The 21,588-nt window shown below is 43.1% G+C and overlaps 2 protein-coding genes across 4 annotated transcripts in view; both read right to left on the minus strand.

Annotated features, from left to right (window-relative positions):
* LOC120034150 (E3 ubiquitin-protein ligase SMURF2) overlaps nucleotides 1–15,941 on the minus strand; it is a 54,774-nt gene extending 38,833 nt beyond the window's left edge. For both annotated transcript variants that reach the window (XM_038980596.1, XM_038980598.1), the window contains exon 1: nucleotides 15,577–15,941. In XM_038980596.1, the coding sequence (XP_038836524.1) occupies nucleotides 15,577–15,628 (52 nt within the window). In that variant the 5' untranslated portion in view covers nucleotides 15,629–15,941. The remainder of the gene's footprint in view (nucleotides 1–15,576) is intronic.
* Nucleotides 15,942–16,282: 341 nt separating this feature from the next.
* LOC120034126 (importin subunit alpha-1-like) lies at nucleotides 16,283–20,987 on the minus strand. Of its 2 annotated transcripts, XM_038980567.1 has the most exons (11): nucleotides 20,931–20,987; nucleotides 20,604–20,730; nucleotides 20,365–20,505; nucleotides 20,105–20,193; nucleotides 19,750–20,015; nucleotides 19,550–19,644; nucleotides 19,069–19,332; nucleotides 17,154–17,387; nucleotides 16,864–17,046; nucleotides 16,591–16,740; nucleotides 16,283–16,498 (listed from the first exon to the last, which is right to left on the minus strand). In XM_038980567.1, the coding sequence occupies exons 1-11, from the start codon at nucleotides 20,972–20,974 to the stop codon at nucleotides 16,409–16,411; spliced, it is 1,683 nt and encodes a 560-aa protein (XP_038836495.1). In that variant the 5' UTR covers nucleotides 20,975–20,987; the 3' UTR covers nucleotides 16,283–16,408. The 2 variants fall into 2 exon arrangements, with proteins under 2 accessions (XP_038836495.1, XP_038836496.1); XM_038980568.1 differs by lacking the exon at nucleotides 20,931–20,987 and having other exon boundaries at nucleotides 20,604–20,918.
* Between the last annotated feature and the right edge of the window lie 601 nt (nucleotides 20,988–21,588).

Genomic DNA, 21,588 nt, shown 5'->3' on the forward strand with positions numbered 1-21,588 from the left:
CTGGGGTAATTGTGCGCCGCCCTATGGGACTCCCAATCACGGCCGGATGTAATACAGCCTGGATTCGAACCAGGGACTGCACTGAGATGCAGTGCCTTAGACCGCTGCTCCACTCGGGAGAGACAAGAGTCACACAGAGTCAGTAAAGCAACCTTTCACTGCTAAACATGTCTGACCATGCAAACAAAAGTGCTGACGACATTCTTGGTGTGAGAACATGTCATCCATCTTACATCACCCTTTCCTCCACGAGGCCTTGTGTAATTGCATAAGGAGTCCACACCAACTATTTTGAGAACCAAAAAGAAGGAACTCATCCCCATGTTTTTTTTGCTGTATTTTTGGTACCCCTGCGTAAGTAGGCCTACATGTGTTTTTTCCACTGAGTGATACAATGTGCCTGAGAGGAAGTCATCCAGTCGAGTAAAGTCTTCCACAGCACTGATGCTTAGTGAGGAGTCAAAACAGTGAGCACTCAGCTTCTGCCAGCTTGCACCACTGTTGGCTGGGACTGGGCAGTTTAGAGTGGCTGCATGGCTCTCTAAAGCTCTTTGGCTCCTCTGCACTTTCTGATGTAGACTAATGGAGGAGATGCCGGGGTAGAGCTACAGAGGAGAGAGGGATATTACTAACCTGTTTAACAGGCATGGAGGTCCGCCACGGCCTGGAGCAGAGAAATACTGCTGCTCCCTTCATTTTCCTCCCTGTGAGTTTGTTTCATAAAATGATTTCACAACTCTGTTTGAGAGGAGGGTTACATCATGAGCAAGCCACGATTTGGGCCATGCCAACCATCACACTGCCTCGAGTAGACTCTGATTCTTCTTTTCACCTGAACAGCAACGTAATACAATGAATGTGCTCCATCCCTTAACCTTGACAGCCTATAGGTGAAGACACAACAAGAGGGTAACCTAGGCCCTATGTACCGCCAATGATTTGGGCATAATGTTTTCAAAGTAAAAGAGACAATGTAGTCCACACACACAACATGTAGGCTAGTCACACAACATGTGTATCTGTTTATATGCATTCTTGGGGGACCCAGTCATCCTTGATTGTCAACATTAGGTACAGTGAACTCCAAAAGTATTGGGATAGTGACGCATTCTTTGTTGTTTTGGCCTGTACTCCAGCCCTTTGGATTTGAAATGATACAATGACTGAGGTGCAGACTGTCAGCTTTAATTTGAGGGTATTTTCATCCATATTGGGTGAACTGTTGAGAAATGACATAACTTTTTGTACACATACCCCACATTTTAGGGGACCAAAGGTATTCACGTGTGTAGTAAAATAGTAAAAAGATAAGTATTTGGTCCCATATTCATAGCACAGTGACTACATAAAGCTTGGGACTCTACACATTTGTCAGATGCATTTACGGTTCGTTTTGGTTGAGTTTCAAATTATTTTGTCGCCAATTTAGATGAATGCTAAATAATGTATTGTGTCATTTTGGTGTCACTTGTATTGAAAATAAGAATAATGTGGATGCTACCATGACTAATCCTGAACATATCATGAATAGTGATGAGTGAGAAAGTTAGACGCACAAATATCATACCCCTAAGTCATGTTAACCTCTCCCCATTACAATAACTGGGGAGGTTAGTTCTTTTTGGGGGGTATGATATTTGTGCGTCTAACGTTCTCACTCATCATTACTCACGATTCATTCCGGATTATCCGTAATCATTAGGGATGCACAATATATCAGTGAGCATATCGGAATCGGACGATATTAGCTAAAAATGCCAACATCGGCCCGATGTCTAGTTTAATGCCGATGTGCAAAATCTGACGTGCATACCTATAAAATACAGCGCTACACAGAAGAGGGTTTACATGAAATGTTACATACACAGCTGGACACGATGGAAACGGACACAGTAACAGTGCGTACCGAAGAAGAGAGGCCACGGACAGACAGAGCTGAAACTTCACTGCTTGACATGTATGATGAAATCCTGGTTGAGAATGAAAAGACTGAAAAATTAATAACGAAACAGCACAGCAAGTGAGTGAAAGAAATAGGTTTTGATTGTTTTTCTGGTAATGGGGACATATGTAAATGCAAACAAATAACGTTTTGGTCAGTGTGGTGTGGTGTGTGTGTAACCTATATTTAAAAATAGGCAAGTCAGTTAAGAACAAATTCTTATTTACAATGACGGCCTACCCCGGCCAAACCTGGACGACGCTGGGCCAATTGTGCGCCGCCCTATGAGACTCCCAATCACGGCTGGATGTGATACAGCCTGGATTCGAACCAGGGACTGTGGTGACGCCTCTTGCACTGAGATGCAGTGCCTTAGACCGCTGCGTCTGTGTGTGTGTGTTAACTATACAAGAATGCTTAAAGACCGCTAAAATGTAAGATATTGGTTATCGGTATCGGGTTTTTTGGCAAGGAAAATATTGGATATCGGTATTGGCAAAAAATATCACCGCATCCCTAGTAATCATTGTATCATCCATATTAATGTAAGTGTTTAGAAACATTCTTATATACAATAAAAGTGACTCCAAAATGACACAATACATTATTCACCATACATTTATATTAGGCACAAAATAATCTGAAACACAACCAAAACAAACAGCAAATGTCTCCAACAAATCTGTAGTCACAAACTTGATGTAGTCACTGTGTGCTATGAATATGGGACCAAATACTTACATTATTACTACTTTAATATACATAAGTGAATTTGTCCCAATACTTTCGGTCCCTTAAAATGTACAAAAAGTGCTGTAATCTCTAAATGGTTCACTCGATATGGATGAACATACCCTCAAATTAAAGCTGACAGTCTGCACTTTAACCTCACAGTCATTGTATCATTTCAAATCCAAAGTGTTGGAGTACAGCGCCAAAACAACAAAAAATGTCACTGCCCCAATACTTCTGGAGCTCACTGTATGTGCAGCTGACAGTCATTGAGCTCCATGATTAAAAACCATGAGCGAATGGCATAATGTGCAGGTGTCTACCATAAACAGCTTTTACTGGGTGTTTTGAAGTGTGTAACACGTGTCTACGCACCATTGTGTCATGTCTGTCCCAGCTTTAGCAATTGAGGGATGTGGGCAGAGTTGTGCCATGCTGCTATAATGAGATCATTCCAAGTCTGGGCAGCTCTGATTAGTGTGCAGGGAGATGGGGTTAATAAGGAGGCACGGTCAAAACTTTGAGATCTTATTTCTTGCTCTCACTTTGAAAAGGGTTATGGCCACTTATATGACAGCCACGTTTAAAAGCTCCTTGAACTTTTTGGGGTGTAAGATGTAGCCTAGTGCATTACACTTTAGTCACCTGTGGCCCCTCCCCTGACGAGTCAGACCAGGGCTGTAATTACACATCCCATCTGAATGATAATGCACATTGAAACCTTGACCTCATACTCTAGACTTGACTGGCTGGAGTGTCTGCGGCCTCTGATCCAGCTAAATCAAAATGAATCATCGGGCTATTGTTGTGATTGTTTTAATGGAGCGGTCCTGGATGGGGAAGGTACTTTCATAATGATTTTCCACCTAGCAAGCCACAACTTATTAAGGAGACAGTTACACAATAACTGGGTCAATCTCGCAAACAAGGCGAGTTAAAAAAGTTAAAAAGCCCGAAATCTGACATTGAGAGTCCCTCTTCTTTCTACAAGGATAAGTTTACAGACCTCATTCTGGAGAGTCCCGATAACTCTAGGACTATGGAATGAGTTGAAGGCTGTGCAATCATGTTGAGAGTAGTCCCTGTAATAACAGAGTTAACTGGGTCCTCTCAACGAGACCTTGTATGCAGCCATTTTAAAAGAAGGATACCTGGCCGTCCTTAAGACAGTCAAACAGCAAAAAATACTTGCTGAATTAAGTGTAATTCTATTTAAAAAGGAGAAGGGGCATAATGTTAGGTGACTTTCTAACTAGCCAACTACCGGACATGACACTCTTCAGAAATAGACATTTTAAAACAGTAATTCTCTTTGCTCACATGCAAAAATAATTTACAGGAAGCCTTGGCATATTTGTTCAACTTTAGTGGAAATGCCATTTGAAATGTGAGCTGGTGTGAATATAAACATCTCGTGATCTATCTCCTCAGAGGACCAAGGGCTCAACGGCAGGCTGGGCACAGACAGATACTTTGTGTCAGCTGTGAGTGCCTTGCGGGTTTTCACACCAAGCATCCCATAACACTGGTGACTTAGAGACCTCTATCTGCTCAAGGTTAGAGAGGTATGGGTTAATCACATCAATCCAGGTTTACAGCAGAGCCCAGGAACATTCTAGGTACCCCACCACCTTTTCCTGGAAACGGAAACAAGTCTGGATATCTAGTGTAGAGGTTGACCAATTTAATTAGGGACGATTTCAAGTTTTCATAACAATCGGTAATCGGCCTTTTTGGATGCCAATTATGGCCGATTACATTGCAATCCACGAGGAGACTGCGTAGCAGGCTGACCACCTGTTATGCGAGCGAAGCATCAAAAGGACCTTGTGGCTGTAAGGAGCCAAGGTAAGTTGCTAGCTAGCATTAAACTTATCTTATAAAAAAACTATCAATCTTCACAATCACTAGTTAACTACACATGGTTTATGATATTACTAGTTTATCTATCTTGTTCTGCATTGCATATAATCAATGCGGTGCCTGTTAATTTATCATCGAATCACAGCCTACTTCAACTTCGCCAAACGGGTGATGATTTAACAAAAGCGCATTTGCAAAAAAAGCACAATAGTTGCAGTAATGTACCTAACCATAAACATCAATGCCTTTCTTAAAATCAATACACAATTATATATTTTTAAACCTGCACACGTAGTTAAAAGAAATTCATGTTAGCAGGCAATATTAACTAGGGAGGAAATTGTGTCACTTCTCTTGGGTTCAGTGCAAACAGAGTCAGGGTATATACAGCAGTTTGGGCCGCCTGGCTCGTTGCGAACTGTTGAAAAGCCATTTCTTCCTAACAAAGACCGTAATTAATTTGCCAGAATTGTACATAATTATGACATAACATTGAAGGTTGTGCAATGTAACAGCAATATTTAGACTTAGGGTTGCCACCCGTTCGATAAAATATGGAACGGTTCCGTATTTCAGTGAAAGAATAAACGTTTTGTTTTCGGAATGATAGTTTCCGGATTTGACCATATTAATGACCAAAGGCTCGTATTTCTGCATGTTTATTATATTATAATTAAGTATATGATTTGATATTTGATAGAGCAGCCTGACTGAGCGGTGGTAGGCAGCAGCATGCTCGTAAGAATTCATTCAAACAGCAGCTCTTAGCAATGCTTGAAGCACAGCGCTGTTTATGACTTCAAGCCTATCAACTCCCGAGATTAGGCTGGCAATACTAAAGTGCCTATAAGAACATCCAATAGTCAAAGGTATATGAAATACAAACGGTATAGAGAGAAATAGTTGACACGTCATAATTCCTATAACTACAACCTAAAACTGGGAATATTGAAGAACTGGGAATATTGAACCACCAGCTTTCATATGTTCTCATGTTCTGAGCAAGGAACTTAAACGTTAGCTTTTTTACATGGCACATATTGCACTTTTACTTTCTTCTCCAACACTGTGTTTTTGCATTATTGAGCATGTTTCATTATTTATTTGAGACTAAATTGATTTTATTTATGTATTATATTAAGTTAAAATAAAAGTGTTCATTGTTTATTTAGTATTGTTGTAATTGTAATTTATTACAAATATATATATAAAAATTGTCCGATTAATCGGTATAAGCTTTTTTTGATCCTCCAGTTATCGGTATCGGCGTTGAAAAATCATAAATCGGTCGACCTCTAATCTAATCTAGTAAAACTCACCTGAGCAAACCATTACCTCCCCGAACCACAGAAAAAGAAAACAAGAATCACAAACAAGTAAAACTGATCACAAAATTAACTTAGTAAAAACCGTTCAAGAGTACAGTACCCAGGGATCCCCAGCAAAGTGGAACCCTGAGTGATGGAGCATAGCCTAAGTGATGAAGAATAATGGGGTCATGTGTACCTTTGCTCCTGTGTTAGTGGGAGGAAGGTCTGGTCTGGCAAGGTCAGACTAAACAACAGAGATGAGGAGGGCTGAGTGTCTGACTTAAGGCACTTGGCCATGCTACAGGCCCCTCTGTCCTGTTCTAAAGACTGCTACTGTACATGACCTGTTACACTGTGTGGATTCATATTTATTTATTTTACCTTTATTTAACTAGGCAAGTCAGTTAAGAACAAATTCTTATTTTCAATGACGGCCTAGGAACAGTGTTTCAGTGGCAGAACGACAGATTTTTTTACCTTGTCAGCATGGGGATTCGAACTTGCAACCTTTTGGTTACAAGTCCAACGCACTAGGCTACCTGCCACGCAGCAGTCTTGTCTTGTGTGGATTCATAGACATGTCTGAAGTAAAGCTTTTTTTCTGGATCAAAAAAAGGCTTAGGTGGTGGGCGTGGCAGGGTGCGCGGTCGGCTGAGCAATTTAAAAAACGAAATAGAGGCCCCCCATCTTGCTGGTGTAGAGAAGATTAAAACTTTTAAGCCAATTTCCTGCAATTAAAAAAAACTAAATCCATGTAGTTGAGATACATTTTTGCAAATTTTAGCAAATTTCCTGCAAATCTATACATTTTGCCACGGCTAATGCTGTGCTCTTTTACTCAAACATACTACAATATATACTGCTATATTCATTTCTTTTGGAATTTTCAATTCTCCCTGACCGTTGACCTTTTATTTTGGTGATTGTTAGTTCAAAGATTAAATTATGAAAAAATATATAGGTCCATTATCTTTTCTACATACTTTATATTTGGTTTAAGTCATTAAAGTTTACACTGAAAGTGTCTTTCCATCCCGAAAATTAACCCCAAAAAACACACACACACACACACAAACTCAGAAAAAAAAGAAACACTCTCTCACTGTCAACTGCGCTTATTTTCAGCAAACTTAACGTGTAAATATTTGTATGAACATAAGATTCAACTGAAACATAGACTGAAAAAGTTCCACAGACATGTGACGAACAGAAATTGAATAATGTGTCCCTGAACAAAGGCGGGGTCAAAATCAAAAGTAACAGTCAGTATCTGGTGTGGCCACCAGCTGCATTAAGTACTGCAGTGCATCTCCTCCTCATGGACTGCACCAGATTTGCCAGTTCTTGCTGTGAGATGTTACCCCACTCTTCCACCAAGGCACCTGCAAGTTCCCGGACATTTCTGGGGGGAATGGCCCTAGCACTCACCCTTCGATCCAACAGTTCCCAGACAAACTCAATGGGATTGAGACCCGGGCTCTTCGCTGGCCATGGCAGAACACTGACATTCCTGTCTTGCAGGAAATCACGCCCAGAACGAGCAGTATGGCTGGTGGCATTGTCATGCTGGAGGGTCATGTCAGGATGAGCCTGCAGGAAAGGTACCACATGAGGGAGGAGGATGTCTTCCCTGTAACGCACAGCGTTGAGATTGCCTGCAATAACAACAAGCTCAGTACGATGATGCTGTGACACACCGCCCCAGACCGTGACAACCCTCCACCTCCAAAACGATCCCGCTCCAGAGTACAGGCCTCGGTGTTCCTTCGACGATAAACGTGAATCCGACCATCAACCCTGGCGAGACAAAACCGCGACTCGTCAGTGAAGATAACTTTTTGCCAGTCCTGTATGGTCCAGCGACGGTTTGTGCCCATAGGCGACGTTGTTGCCAGTGATGTCTGATGAGGACCTGCCTTACAACAGGCCTACAAGCCCTCAGTCCAGCCTCTCAGCCTATTGCGGACAATCTGAGCACTGATGGAGGGATTGTACATTCCTGCTATAACTCGGGCAGTTGTTGTTGCCATCCTGTACCTGTCCCGCAGGTGTGATGTTTGGATGTACCGATCCTGTGCAGGTGTTGTTACACGTGTTCTGCCACTGCGAGGACGATCAGCTGTCCGTCCTGTCTCGTTGTAGCGCGGTCTTAGGCGTCTCACAGTACGGACATTGCAATTTATTGCCCTGGCCACATCTGCAGTCCTAATGCCTCCTTGCAGCATGCCTAAAGCACGTTCACGCAGATGTGCAGGGACCCTGGGTGTCTTTCTTTTGGTGTTTTTCAGAGTCAGTAGAAAGGCCTCTTCATTGTCCTAAGTTTTCATAACTGTGACCTTAATTGCCTACCGTCTGTAAGCTGTTAGTGTCTTAATAACCGTTCCACAGGTGCATTAATTGTTTATGGTTCATTGAACAAGCATGGGAAACAGTGTTTAAACGCTTTACAATGAAGATCTGTGAATTTATTTGGATTTTTACTAATTATCTTTGAAAGACAGGGTCGTGAAAAAGGGACGTTTCTTTTTTTGCTGAGTTATATACACTGCTCAAAAAAATAAAGGGAACACTAAAATAACACATCCTAGATCTGAATGAATAAAATATTCTTATTAAATACTTTTTTCTTTACATAGTTGAATGTGCTGACAACAAAATCACACAAAAATGATCAATGGAAATCAAATTTATCAACCCATGGAGGTCTGGATTTGGAGTCACACTCAAAATTAAAGTGGAAAACCACACTATAGGCTGATCCAACTTTGATGTAATGTCCTTAAAACAAGTCAAAACGAGGCTCAATAGTGTGTGTGGCCTCCACGTGCCTGTATGACCTCCCTACAACGCCTGGGCATGCTCCTGATGAGGTGGCGGATGGTCTCCTCCCAGACCTGGACTAAAGCATCCGCCAACTCCTGGACAGTCTGTGGTGCAACGTGGCGTTGGTGGATGGAGCGAGACATGATGTTCCAGATGTGCTCAATTGGATTCAGGTCTGGGGAACGGGCGGTCCATAGCATCAATGCCTTCCTCTTGCAGGAACTGCTGACACACTGCAGCCACATGAGGTCTAGCATTGTCTTGCATTAGGAGGAACCCAGGGCCAACCGCACCAGCATATGGTCTCACAAGGGGTCTGAGGATCTCATCTCGGTACCTAATGGCAGTCAGGCTACCTCTGGCGAGCACATGGAGGGCTGTGCAGCCCCCCAAAGAAATGCCACCCCACGACTGACCCACCGCCAAACCGGTCATGCTGGAGGATGTTGCAGGCAGCAGAACGTTCTCCACAGCGTCTCCAGACTCTGTCACGTCTGTCACATGTGCTCAGTGTGAACCTGCTTTCATCTGTGAAGAGCACAGGGCGCCAGTGGCGAATTTGCCAATCTTGGTGTTCTCTGGCAAATGCCAAACGTCCTGCACGGTGTTGGGCTGTAAGCACAACCCCCACCTGTGGACGTCGGGCCCTCATACCACCCTCATGGAGTCTGTTTCTGACCGTTTGAGCAGACACATGCACATTTGTGGCCTGCTGGAGGTCATTTTGCAGGGCTCTGGCAGTGCTCCTCCTTGCACAAAGGCGGAGGTAGCGGTCCTGATGCTGGGTTGTTGCCCTCCTACGGCCTCCTCCACGTCTCCTGATGTACTGGCCTGTCTCCTGGTAGCACCTCCATGCTCTGGACACTACGCTGACAGACACAGCAAACCTTCTTGCCACAGCTCGCATTGATGTGCCATCCTGGATGAGCTGCACTACCTGAGCCACTTGTGTGGGTTGTAGACTCCGTCTCATGCTACCACTAGAGTGAAAGCACCGCCAGCATTCAAAAGTGACCAAAACATCAGCCAGGAAGCATAGGAACTGAGAAGTGGTCTGTGGTCACCACCTGCAGAACCACTCCTTTATTGGGGGTGTCTTGCTAATTGCCTATAATTTCCACCTGTTGTCTATTCCATTTGCACAACAGCATGTGAAATTTATTGTCAATCAGTGTTGCTTCCTAAGTGGACAGTTTGATTTCACAGAAGTGTGATTTACTTGGAGTTACATTGTGTTGTTTAAGTGTTCCCTTTATTTTTTTGAGCAGTGTATATATATATCACAGGAGGCTGCTGAGGGGAGGACGGCTCATAATAATGGCCAGAATGGAGCTAATGGAATGGTATCATTCAGCTCCAGCCATTACCACAAGCCTGTCCTCCCCAATTAAAGTGCAACCAACATCCTGTGAGAAAGATATATATATTATATATATAGAGAGAGGGAGAGAGAGATTTGCCCTTGAGCAAGGCACTTACCCCTAATTTGCTCCAGAGGCACCATATAACTATGGCTGACCCTGTAAAACAACACATTTCACTGCAGCTATACAACATATAACGCTAGTTAGCATCAGCTCGCGAAACTACCTCGAACTTCCTTCATATTGCACGCAGACATACTTTTTAAAAATGTATTTCCATAATCTCGCATTATCCCTTTAAGACACTAGATATTACGACTAGCCTACATTGGTCAAGGGAGTGAGACCGAACACAACCCATTTCTAAGTACCCAATACTTTCCCTGTACTATTTAACTGAAAAACAACAAGGGCATCTAAAGTGAATCATAGTGAAAAAATACCCCAAAGTGACATTTCTCACTTCAAAGGCAGCGTTTGAGAAAAGAGCGCGAATGAGCATAGGGAGGAAAATAATGGAGTTCAGGCAGCAGTGATATGAGGAGCCTGCAGACAAGCATCAGATTCATTCTCACTAGAGCTCCCCCTCACCGCTAAACCAATTCTGACCCAATAACCGGCTCTGCCAGGTTAACACATCAGGCCTTTGAAGGACAGTGTTTCCTCTGTCAGACAGTAAGGTGGAGGGGCGCTTGTAAATAATGTCAGCCGCTGCCTGGAGAGCACTCATCAGAGAGGGGCTGGCTGCAGATGTTCTGTCGACTGATACTCACGCTCAGCACCTGCTTATCATTGGATGCCCTCTGGTTTCACAAAGAACATAGACTACAGAGGCAAGACAGAGCGGAGTATAGACAGACGGGTTGGTTGACAACGTCAAAACAATGATGCACTCACATCTAAGAGGCAAAAGGCTGTGTTATGATTCTGAATGGTCAGATGGCAGCTTCTTGCCATTGTTGTAGCTGTGGGGAATCATAGGTGGCTGTTTCAGCTAGTTGTCTTGTTTTGCGGTGTTTTGACTTATGTCATGGCTATGCCAACATGGCTAAAATTCGCTAGCTAGCTAATCAACAACTAATGATGCTTTTGAGAGACACCAGTGTTTATTGGGCAAATGTATTTATGTTCTCAATAAACATTAAGATGAAATATGGTTTACATGTCAATAATCCTTTGTAAGCCAACCCCATCTGTGCTGCCCCAAAGTTGTGCACGCATCAGTTCGTTTGGTAAACAAACCACCTGTCTATAGAAAGGGGAATGTGAGGTGGTCTGTGCATTTAGTTTCTAAATCAGACAAGGAAACTATAATCCAGTAACCCGACTTGAATGGAATGTATTGAGTCAGTGAGATAAGCACACAAACCAACCTAAGCCAGCATTAAGTTCAATAAAGAACTCTGAAGTTGGGAAAACAATCCACCACTGAAGATAATAAAGCTCTGTCTGATTGGGCCACCCTATGCTCGGCCTAGCTGGGAGCACCACTCTCCTAAGGTCCACCACTGACTGATTGCTCAAACACATTGCACTGTAGAGAGGACAGGCCTCATAATCCCCCCAGCAATCTGTGCAAAACATGAGGACCAACAGACAGTCCTACTGCGTAATAGGACTGCAATTCTTCACTTTATTATTACTATGAACCTCAAAGGGAGTTTCTCGTCTGCTCCCCACCTGTCAGGGGTGACATTTGGACAAGTGTTCATCTGTAAAGAGCTTCCTCTCCGATGCTGCCCACTCCGCCTCTATTGCTGGCAGCGGTTTGTGAGTGTGACCGCAGAAGCCTTCGTCCTCGTTGAAGAGCAGCTGAACCAACAGGAAAGCCAACCCCAGTCAATTAATTTATGGAAAAATTGCAATTATTGAAGGGCCCTCAGCGGGGGAAGGAAAACATTTACAAATGACGCGCAATAATTGCTATTATTTTGTTTTCCTTTTCTTTAAGCAAAATGTGGAACTGTTCTGCAATGGAGTAGCAAAGTCAACAGTTCCCCACATGTACCTAATCATTGTGTATTTACGATGTATCCCATCTGAACACCCAGATGACGAAAATCACTTCCATACAGGCACTCTGTAAAACGGCCTGAGTCACATGAACACACCAGGCAGACTCGGCACACATTTAGAACTCTTGATCATTAAGTGCTGTGCCTCTGTAGCACCATCTGTGCCCAGCTGCAAGTTTCCCCCCCACTACCTAACATGTTAACCCAATAGGCAGACTAAGGACTACAGAGAATGGATCCTTCATCAGAATTGTACAGCGAGAGAATGTTTAGTCTCGCAATCTATTGTCACAAGATTTTTTTTGGGGCTGCTTTGATTTAAATGAGACAAGTGCATCTGTGTTCTTTCAACAGCCCATTTTATAAGATCCCAGCGAGGTAGCTAGCAACTATAATCGACTAAATAAAATGTAGACATTTCAATAGGTAAACCTGACAAAGCTGCAGCTTTGTTCAATGCTGTCCTCAATAGTAGCTGGTTCCCAGTCAAAAGAAAGATCCAAAACCACTGACTGAGTCAGAGAAACCCAGCACCACACGACAGCTTTCTCTCTCACTGAGGGTGGGGGTGACACGCGCTTAGGACTGGGAGGGGAGCAGTTTACAGTCGGAAAGAACAGGACTGAGTGACTCACAGAAAGAAAGAAAGGGGGATGCTTTTGTGGAGAATGCTAGACAATCCCATAGTCAGCTCTTCCCTCTTTCCTGTACATGGCAAAACCCAGAAGAGTAATATGCATGCTAAACAAAGAGTTGAATCAACTAACAAAGGGTCAGACAATAAAACTAAGAACAGATGGCCCTTATATTTTTTTTTAGAACCTATTGCTAAGCGTTTCATTTTACTGATGCTATGGAGATCTCTTAATCAATGTCTGTGCTGTTCAAATCTGTTGGTGGGTGAGGCAAATTCAGCTCTCGGCTACAAACAGCTGGGGATCAGAGGCCTCAGTGTTAAAATGGAGGGATCACTTCTCCCTTCCACAGCTTCTTTGTTCAAATGACTTTATGGGAGACATAAGTTAGCATGTGCTGTGTCCTGACAAATTTATGGCTGTTTGGAATGGATACCATTTGGTCATGAACCATGTTTGAGTAATACAATTTAGAGCTGATCAGATAAGGTGCTCCGCATTGAGCCATATTTTAACGCTGTAATTTATTACTTACCGGATCATGTATTGTGCCATTAACCATGTTTGTGTGACATAATTTAAGAGTGATCAGCTGTAGAGCCTAATGGAAACCTGTCTTGTGTATTCAAGGGGCAATTCTCACCACAAGTGTTAGTTTTAGCGGCTTGCTTGCCATATTTTTCCAGTTTAAAAGCTGGCAACCGTCTGCAACATCTGGTTCGAATGGATGGGGGTATGTCAGCAAGGAGAAGCTCAGAGGAACGCAAACAGCGACAAGACTGCTCACATGTAACAACTCATCATTCAGGGTTTACCCAATAACAAACTCATCAACAGCAATGTGTCAAAGTCAACAAGCTGCTATTATCAATTCACAACTCATGCTCAGACCTTCATTACTTATACAAACTCACCTATCAGTAAGTAAACACATTAGATTTTCACAATCATGTCATCTTATCATGCCCAAATAGTGATGATTTAGTATATACAATATTTGACAGATGGAGAACAAGCTATGAAGGAAAAATATGAGTTTTGGTGAAGGTACAGCCAACTAGCGCAAAAATAATATTGCGATATTGTCCAAACGATATATCGTCAAATAAAATCCCGATATGTAACGGCATGTCCGATTAATTAGGGACGATTTCAAGTGTTCATAACAATCGGTAATCGGCATTTTTGGACGCCGATTACATTGCACTCCACGAGGAGACTGCGTGGCAGACTGACCACCTGTTATACGAGTGGAGCAAGGAGCCAAGGTAAGTTGCTAGCTAGCATTAAACTTAACTTATAAAAAAATCAATCTTAACATAATCACTAGTTAACTACACATGGTTGATGATATTACTAGTTTATCTAGCTTGTCCCGTGTTGCATATAATCAATGCAGTGCCTGTTTATCATCGAATCACAGCCTACTTCACCAAACGGGTGATGATTTAACATGCGCATTCACGAAAAAAGCACCGTCGTTGCACCAATGTGTACCTAACCATAAACATCAATGCCTTTCTTAAAATCAATACACAAGCACATTAACCTACATATTTAGTTGCCTGCTAACACGAATTTCTTTTACCTAGGGAAATTGTGTCACTTCTTTTTCGTTCTTTGCAAGTAGAGTTAGGGTATATGCAGCAGTTTGGGCCACCTAGCTCATTGCGAACTGTGTGAAGACCATTTCTTCCTAACAAAGACTGTAATTAATTTGCCATAATTTGACAGTTGCGCAATGTAACAGCAATATTTTGATTTAGGGTTGCCGCCCGTTCGATAAAATACAGAACGGTTCCGTATTTCACTGAAAGAAACTGCGTGTTTATTATAATTAAGTCTATGATTTGATATACCAGTGGTGGTAGGCAGCAGCAGGCTCGTAAGCATTCATTCAAACAGCACTTTCCTGCATTTCCCAGCAGCTCTTCGCTGTGCTTCAAGCATTGCGCTGTTTATGACTTCAAGCCTATCAACTCCCAAGATTAGGCTGGCAATACTATAGTGCCTATAAGAACATCCAATAGTCAAAGGTATATGAAATACAAATGGAGAGAAATAGTCCTATAATATCTACAACCTAAAGCTTCTTAACGAGGAATATTGAAGACTCATGTTAAAAGGAACCACCAGCTTTGGGATTGGTCTGCCTGTGTAAACGCAGCCATAGTCTCTCCATCTAGCTCATTTAGTCGCCATCTAGATGCTTCAATTATACAGATTGTGTAGTAGAAATGGCATTGTTTTATTAGCTAGATTAATAGCACTACAAATAAGTCATGTGGGACAGTGACACTTATGGCAAATAATGAGAATGTTAGTTACCCACATGGACATCACTATGGTATATGCATAGTTTAAAAATGAAAGAGGATAATCTATCCTAACAGTGTTCTTACACAAATTTGTGGACGTAATTGAATTTCAGCTAACACCAACTATTTCTTATCTAGAATGATTAAACAAGTGATGTTACTATTTAGTTAGCCAGCTAGCTACTAACAGTAATCCCAGGTGGATTACTTCTGTTTTGCCTGTGCTAACGTCAAATTAGCTGGTTAGCTAACGTTAGAAGCCAACGTTAACAAGCTAGCTATTTAATTTAGCAGGCGTTATAAATCATTTCAGAAACGTTACCAAGTTATCTAGCTACTGTGTAGTTTAGCTTAGTTTGTTTAATTTGTCACATACATAACGTGCCCTACTCGAAATAAAGTGCGCCCAAACTTTTAAACCACAGCAAGCACCCTTTCGAACACACGTTTGTCCTACAAACTAACGTCGTTAGCTGGGCTAGCGACACACAATAAACATAACTAGCTATAGTAGCTAGGTCGCGCTAAGTAGACACATTTGTGGAGGGACAACATTCAACATTTTGGGTCTTACCTGTTAAACGCAGTTTAACCGGACCATTTCGCCGAACTCCTTGGTTAGACATCTTGCTTCCAGCTTAATATTTAATAAGACTAACCAGTTTCAGACAGAAGTAACAATAATGGAGTGAAGGCATTGTTGCCCGGATGTAGACAGCACTGCTGTCATCATGATCACACAATCACTGTCGCGCACAAACAATTACTAGATAGGATGCCACAGAATGCATTTGATTTTGCAAGAGTATTTGGTCATCGGTGTTCCGGCCGACTAATTATTTTAGAGTAAGCAAGCGAACCGAGTTCACACTTCACATCTTCAGCGCGCTTCAGCTTCGGACCGATTGGAATTAAGTCCTCCTCCCAGCCAGACGAGAGTTGAACTGGAGCTCGTGCGCCCTTCAGTGCAGATCCCACTTCAGGGAGGCTAGTAAGTAAATGACCAATGACGACATGGGGATGGAAACATCTGCCTGTACGGCTTGGCTAAAAACTGACATGATCGGATGCCAAAATGCCAATGACTGAGAAAATACAACTTTGTCAGACTAGTGTAATTTAAAAAAAAATAACTGGCTCTGACAGTCCAGATACCGTAGCAAAAACCGCTTATTTGCATTTCGTTCTTACAGGGAAAAAAAAGAGGGTGGAAGCTATAAAGATTCATATTGGAATTCAATGCATTGCCAATCCACCCAAACCTCAAGAAATTACAGCAGTTGGAATCTTAATAAATTTATTTACAGACAATTATAAAACATATGTACATTTCAGACAATAGAAGTCCATTATTACAGAGGACAAACAGTGGCAGTATACAGTAGAGATGAAAGGAAAAGTGGTATTTAGAAGTTGAAAGTGCTTTGGTTCTCACTGATCTGGAATGCATAGCCATCAGTTGTCAATTCTGGAGCAACACATTGGTCTTCCTCTTCCTAGAAAACAGCACATGCAAGAAAAATTGAGGCAAAGGAAATACCATCTATAATAGGACAGGTTCAATTAGTCACCATTACACAATGCTCACCTCTCCAGAGAAATATTTCTCAATCAGGTTGAGGGAGGCCTTGTAGACTAGCTCATTCTCATGGGACTGCAGAGCTTCAATCTTGTCTAGCCCACCACATTCCTCGATCATCATGCACAGCTTTTCTGCTTCACCAATCTTATCTCCAGCCTGATGGACAAAACAAGTTAAAGAATAAATATGTCACCCGAATCTTGCAGTTACAGGGTACAAATGCTTATGTCTACACCGTTAAGATTTATTTACTTATTCTTGGTGAGAAAGTCCCCTTACCAGGAAAATGTTGGTGATGGCATCCAAGATGACAAGGATGGTTTTACTGTCCTTTGTTGAGAGTAGATTCAACAGAGGCTCCAGCACATTGGCTTGAACAAGGTACACAACCTGTTCAACTGTGCCCCCACTGGTAAAGTTGGTTATTGCCCAAACTGCCTCTTTCTGAGTCTTGTAGTCACCCTGTATAGAAATGCAGATGTGTAATAGTATTATAAAAAAAACATCCCACCATTCCTAATTATACAAATCCTATCATATAAGATACTACAGAAAACAAACCTACATACCTTGCGTAGGACATCTACCATGAGAGGGACCAGGCCAGCATTGATGATATCCTGGATCTGAGAGTCTCTCCCTGCAGTGATGTTGGACAGGGTCCAGGAGGCCTCCTTCTGGATGTTACTCTTGTGATGGCGAAGCAGGCCAGGGAACATGGAGAGGGCCCCAGCATTCAGCACAGCCTGAGTCTGCTCATCCGTGCCAGTCACCATATTTCCAATGGCACGCAGAGAAGGAGTCTGAAGGAGACAGGTCAAAGACAGTGGGCACTTGGGTGAAAACAGACATAGTACCATAGATGTTGAAATACACTGCTCAAAAAAAAAAAAGGGAACACTAAAATAACACATCCTAGATCTGAAAGAATGAAATATTATTATTAAATACTTTTTCCTTTACATAGTTGAACGTGCTGATAACAATAACACAAATGATCAATGGAAATCAAATTTATCAACCCATGGAGGTCTGGATTTGGAGTCACACTCAAAATTTAAGTGGAAAACCACACTACAGGCTGATCCAACTTTGATGTAATGTCCTTAAAACAAGTCAAAATGAGGCTCAGTAGTGTGTGTGGCCTCCACGTGCCTGTATGACCTCCCTACAACGCCTGGGCATGCTCCTGAGGCATCTCCTCCCAGACCTGGACTAAAGCATCCGCCAACTCCTGGACAGTCTGTGGTGCAACGTGGCGTTGGTGGATGGAGCGAGACATGATGTCCCAGATGTGCTCAATTGGATTCAGGTCTGGGGAACGGGCGGGCCAGTCCATAGCATCAATGCCTTCCTCTTGCAGGAACTGCTGACACTCCAGCCACATGAGGTCTAGCATTGTCTTGCATTAGGAGGAACCCAGGGCCAACCGCACCAGCATATGGTCTCACAAGGGGTCTGAGGATCTCATCTCGGTACCTAATGGCAGTCAGGCTATTTCTGGCGAGCACATGGAGGGCTGTGCGGCCCCCCAAAGAAATGCCACCCCACACCATGACTGACCCACCGCCAAACCGGTCATGCTGGAGGATGTTGCAGGCAGCAGAACGTTCTCCACGGCGTCTCCAGACTCTGTCACGTCTGTCACATGTGCTCAGTGTGAACCTGCTTTCATCTGTGAAGAGCACAGGGCGCCAGTGGCGAATTTGCCAATCTTGGTGTTCTCTGGCAAATGCCAAACGTCCTGCACGGTGTTGGGCTGTAAGCACAACCCCCCACCTGTGGACGTCGGGCCCTCATACCACCCTCATGGAGTCTGTTTGACCGTTTGAGCAGACACATGCACATTTGTGGCCTGCTGGAGGTCATTTTGCAGGGCTCTGGCAGTGCTCCTCCTTGCAGAAAGGCGGAGGTAGCGGTCCTGCTGCTGGGTTGTTGCCCTCCTACGGCCTCCTCCACGTCTCCTGATGTACTGGCCTGTCTCCTGGTAGCACCTCCATGCTCTGGACACTACGCTGACAGACACAGCAAACCTTCTTGCCACAGCTCGCATTGATGTGCCATCCTGGATGAGCTGCACTACCTGAGCCACTTGTGTGGGTTGTAGACTCCGTCTCATGCTACCACTAGAGTGAAAGCACCGCCAGCATTCAAAAGTGACCAAAACATCAGCCAGGAAGCATAGGAACTGAGAAGTGGTCTGTGGTCACCACCTGCAGAACCACTCCTTTATTGGGGGTGTCTTGCTAATTGCCTATAATTTCCACCTGTTGTCTATTCCATTTACACAACAGCATGTGAAATGTATTGTCAATCAGTGTTGCTTCCTAAGTGGACAGTTTGATTTCACAGAAGTGTGATTTACATTGTGTTGTTTAAGTGTTCCCTTTATTTTTTTGAGCAGTGTATATAAATATGGTGACTACTTCATCATTGTACATGACAGCCCACCACCTCTGCAGGATAACTAGACTGGGCACATACCACAACAGCGATCTCCCCAGAGCCAAGCAGCTGCACCAGGCGGGATATCAGGCCAGTCTGCACCACCACCTCAATGCGATCGTTGGGCCCGTCTGTCAGATAGGACAATGCCCAGCAGGTGTCTGCCAGCACACCCTTATCATCATAGTGCAGCAGACGCACCAGAGTGGGCAGGATCTGCTGCACGGCTGCCAGAGGGGGAGATGGGTTCTTGTTGCGGCACAAGTTTGACAATGTCCAGGTGATGTTCCTCAGGTAGCCAGACTGCAGAGAAGACAAACAAATATTTGAGAGGTGTTCATTAATTGAGTTACAGCACCTCCCAGTGGTCAGTGAGGAAAGTAATGTGGGGGCAAGGAGTTATCAAAAAACAAGACTGATACTTTGTAGCGTGTCATGAACAAGTCAAGTGACTGTCCATTACTTATGAATGGTTGCCAAGGATCACCGCATTAAGTGTCTAGCCACTAAGAATACTTACAGAGAACAAAGAAAGCTCAGGGACAGCGAGCAGACTAAGCAAGGGGGCCACAGCTCCATGCTTGATGACTTGGTCTCTGTAGACTGACCCATCACCTAACAGAATAAATCAAGGATGCAAGGTTAGGGGTGGGAGATCACTTATGCAGTTTAGGGCTCTATACACTGACGAGATGCTGTAACAAAAGAGGAAGGCTTTACCTGCAATGTTACCCAAAGCCCACACAGCCTGCTCACTGATGTGGGGGTGGGGAGATATGACAAGCCTGATGAAGGCTGGAATGGCTCCGCCCTCCACAACAGCACTGGTCTGGTCAGATGTTCCAGATGCAATGTTGGTTAGAGCCCAGGCAGCCTCAAACTGGATAGGGGGTGACTCCAAACCCAAGAAAGCAACTAACTTTGGAATCAGCCCAGCACTGATGATGTGGTCAATGGGAGGATGTCTCTCACGGGATAGCAACTTCCTGTAATGAGAACAATTGAAAAAGCAACAAATCATGATAGCCAACACTTAAAAATAAAAAGATTTCCCAGACAGTTTTACATTGATTACCTTGCAGCTTGCGTGGCGTTGAGCTGGGCATCAAGGTTGTTACTGTTCACACCTGCAATAATTTCCTCCACGGTCCACTGTCGAGTGGCCTGTAAATTAAGACAACAGGTTGTTGCCATTGGAATTATTTTACTAGGCAAGTCAGTTAAGAACAAAATATTTTACGGCCTTCTCCGGCCAAACCCTCCCCTAACCCGGATGACGCTGGTCCAATTGTGCGCCACTGGAATTGTATTAACAGACAGGCCTAACAAACTCACCTGACAGTTTTGGCTTTTCTCTTGAAGTGGGGAAGTTACCTCGTCGACCAAAGTGGTGACATTTCTTCTTTTGAAGATCTGATCGTCCTTCTTTGCCTTGCGAAGTTCGACGTTCACTTCTACTCTCCTGCGTCTAAGTTCCTGCAAAGTGATCAACAACCATCAGTGACTGTGCCTAGCCAGATTCATTTAGCTAGCAAGCCATAAACACTGAAAAATGTGCCATGCATGTCACTTACATTCGCATCTTTTCCTTTATTCTTGAACTTGTCCAGACGGACACCGTTCTCGTTGCTAGCAGACATTTTTGAGCAAACTGATAAAAATGTTCGATGAAGTTTGATAAAGAAAGATTTTTTTGAGCACCTAAACGAAATGCAACAAATAGTTTTATAATACGAATTGCTAGCTAGGATCCAAGAACACGTTTTTGGCTTTTCTATAAAGTTATATCAGTCACAAGTGACCAGGAAGAGTGGCTAGCAAACCCCTTCAACAAAGTAAAGCAGTAATATATAGAAGTACATCGAATATTTCCCAAATATGAGCACTTGACAAGCACTTACCCGGCCGGTCCTTCTTTAGAAATTCTAGCTAATGCATTGAACATTTGTACAGACCTTTAAATTCCTGTCACAAAGCTCCCCGATTGGTCAGTTCGATTAAAAGCATCACCCTATTGGACTGTTTTGAAAAATCACAGGGCGCTCTGGAAATGTTGTCACTAGAGACCTATCGCGAGATTTCAGTACTCCCATGCCCTCATAATACAATTTGTATCATATTAGTATCATATCAGAAACAATTTTACCAAACAAGTTCATGTTGGAACAGTTGTTTTTGTGTTATTAAATATAACTGTTCAAAATGTGTTTTCTGCTTAGGTCTGTGTGTGGAAAACAATATCTACATCTGATGCAATTCAAGGAGTGGTTTCAAACCGCCCAGAAGATACGCTTAAAATCAGAGAACCCAGACAACTAAAATCTGTTAAAATATATGGATAAACATTACACTGACTATTTTGTATCATGACCAATAATCAACATCAACCTCTGAATATAGCATTTACATGTGCTTCCGTATATGCATTACAATCCAGACATGAATGCCTGGAACTGGGGATAAAGGGTCACTGGACTCCTATCTGGTCATACCAGTCCTATTAATGGAAATTCAAATGATATAGATGCAGCTAGTTGATGAGATCATAAGGTCTTACCC

The sequence above is a fragment of the Salvelinus namaycush genome, chromosome 41, assembly GCF_016432855.1.
Source record: "Salvelinus namaycush isolate Seneca chromosome 41, SaNama_1.0, whole genome shotgun sequence".
NCBI lineage: Eukaryota > Metazoa > Chordata > Actinopteri > Salmoniformes > Salmonidae > Salvelinus > Salvelinus namaycush.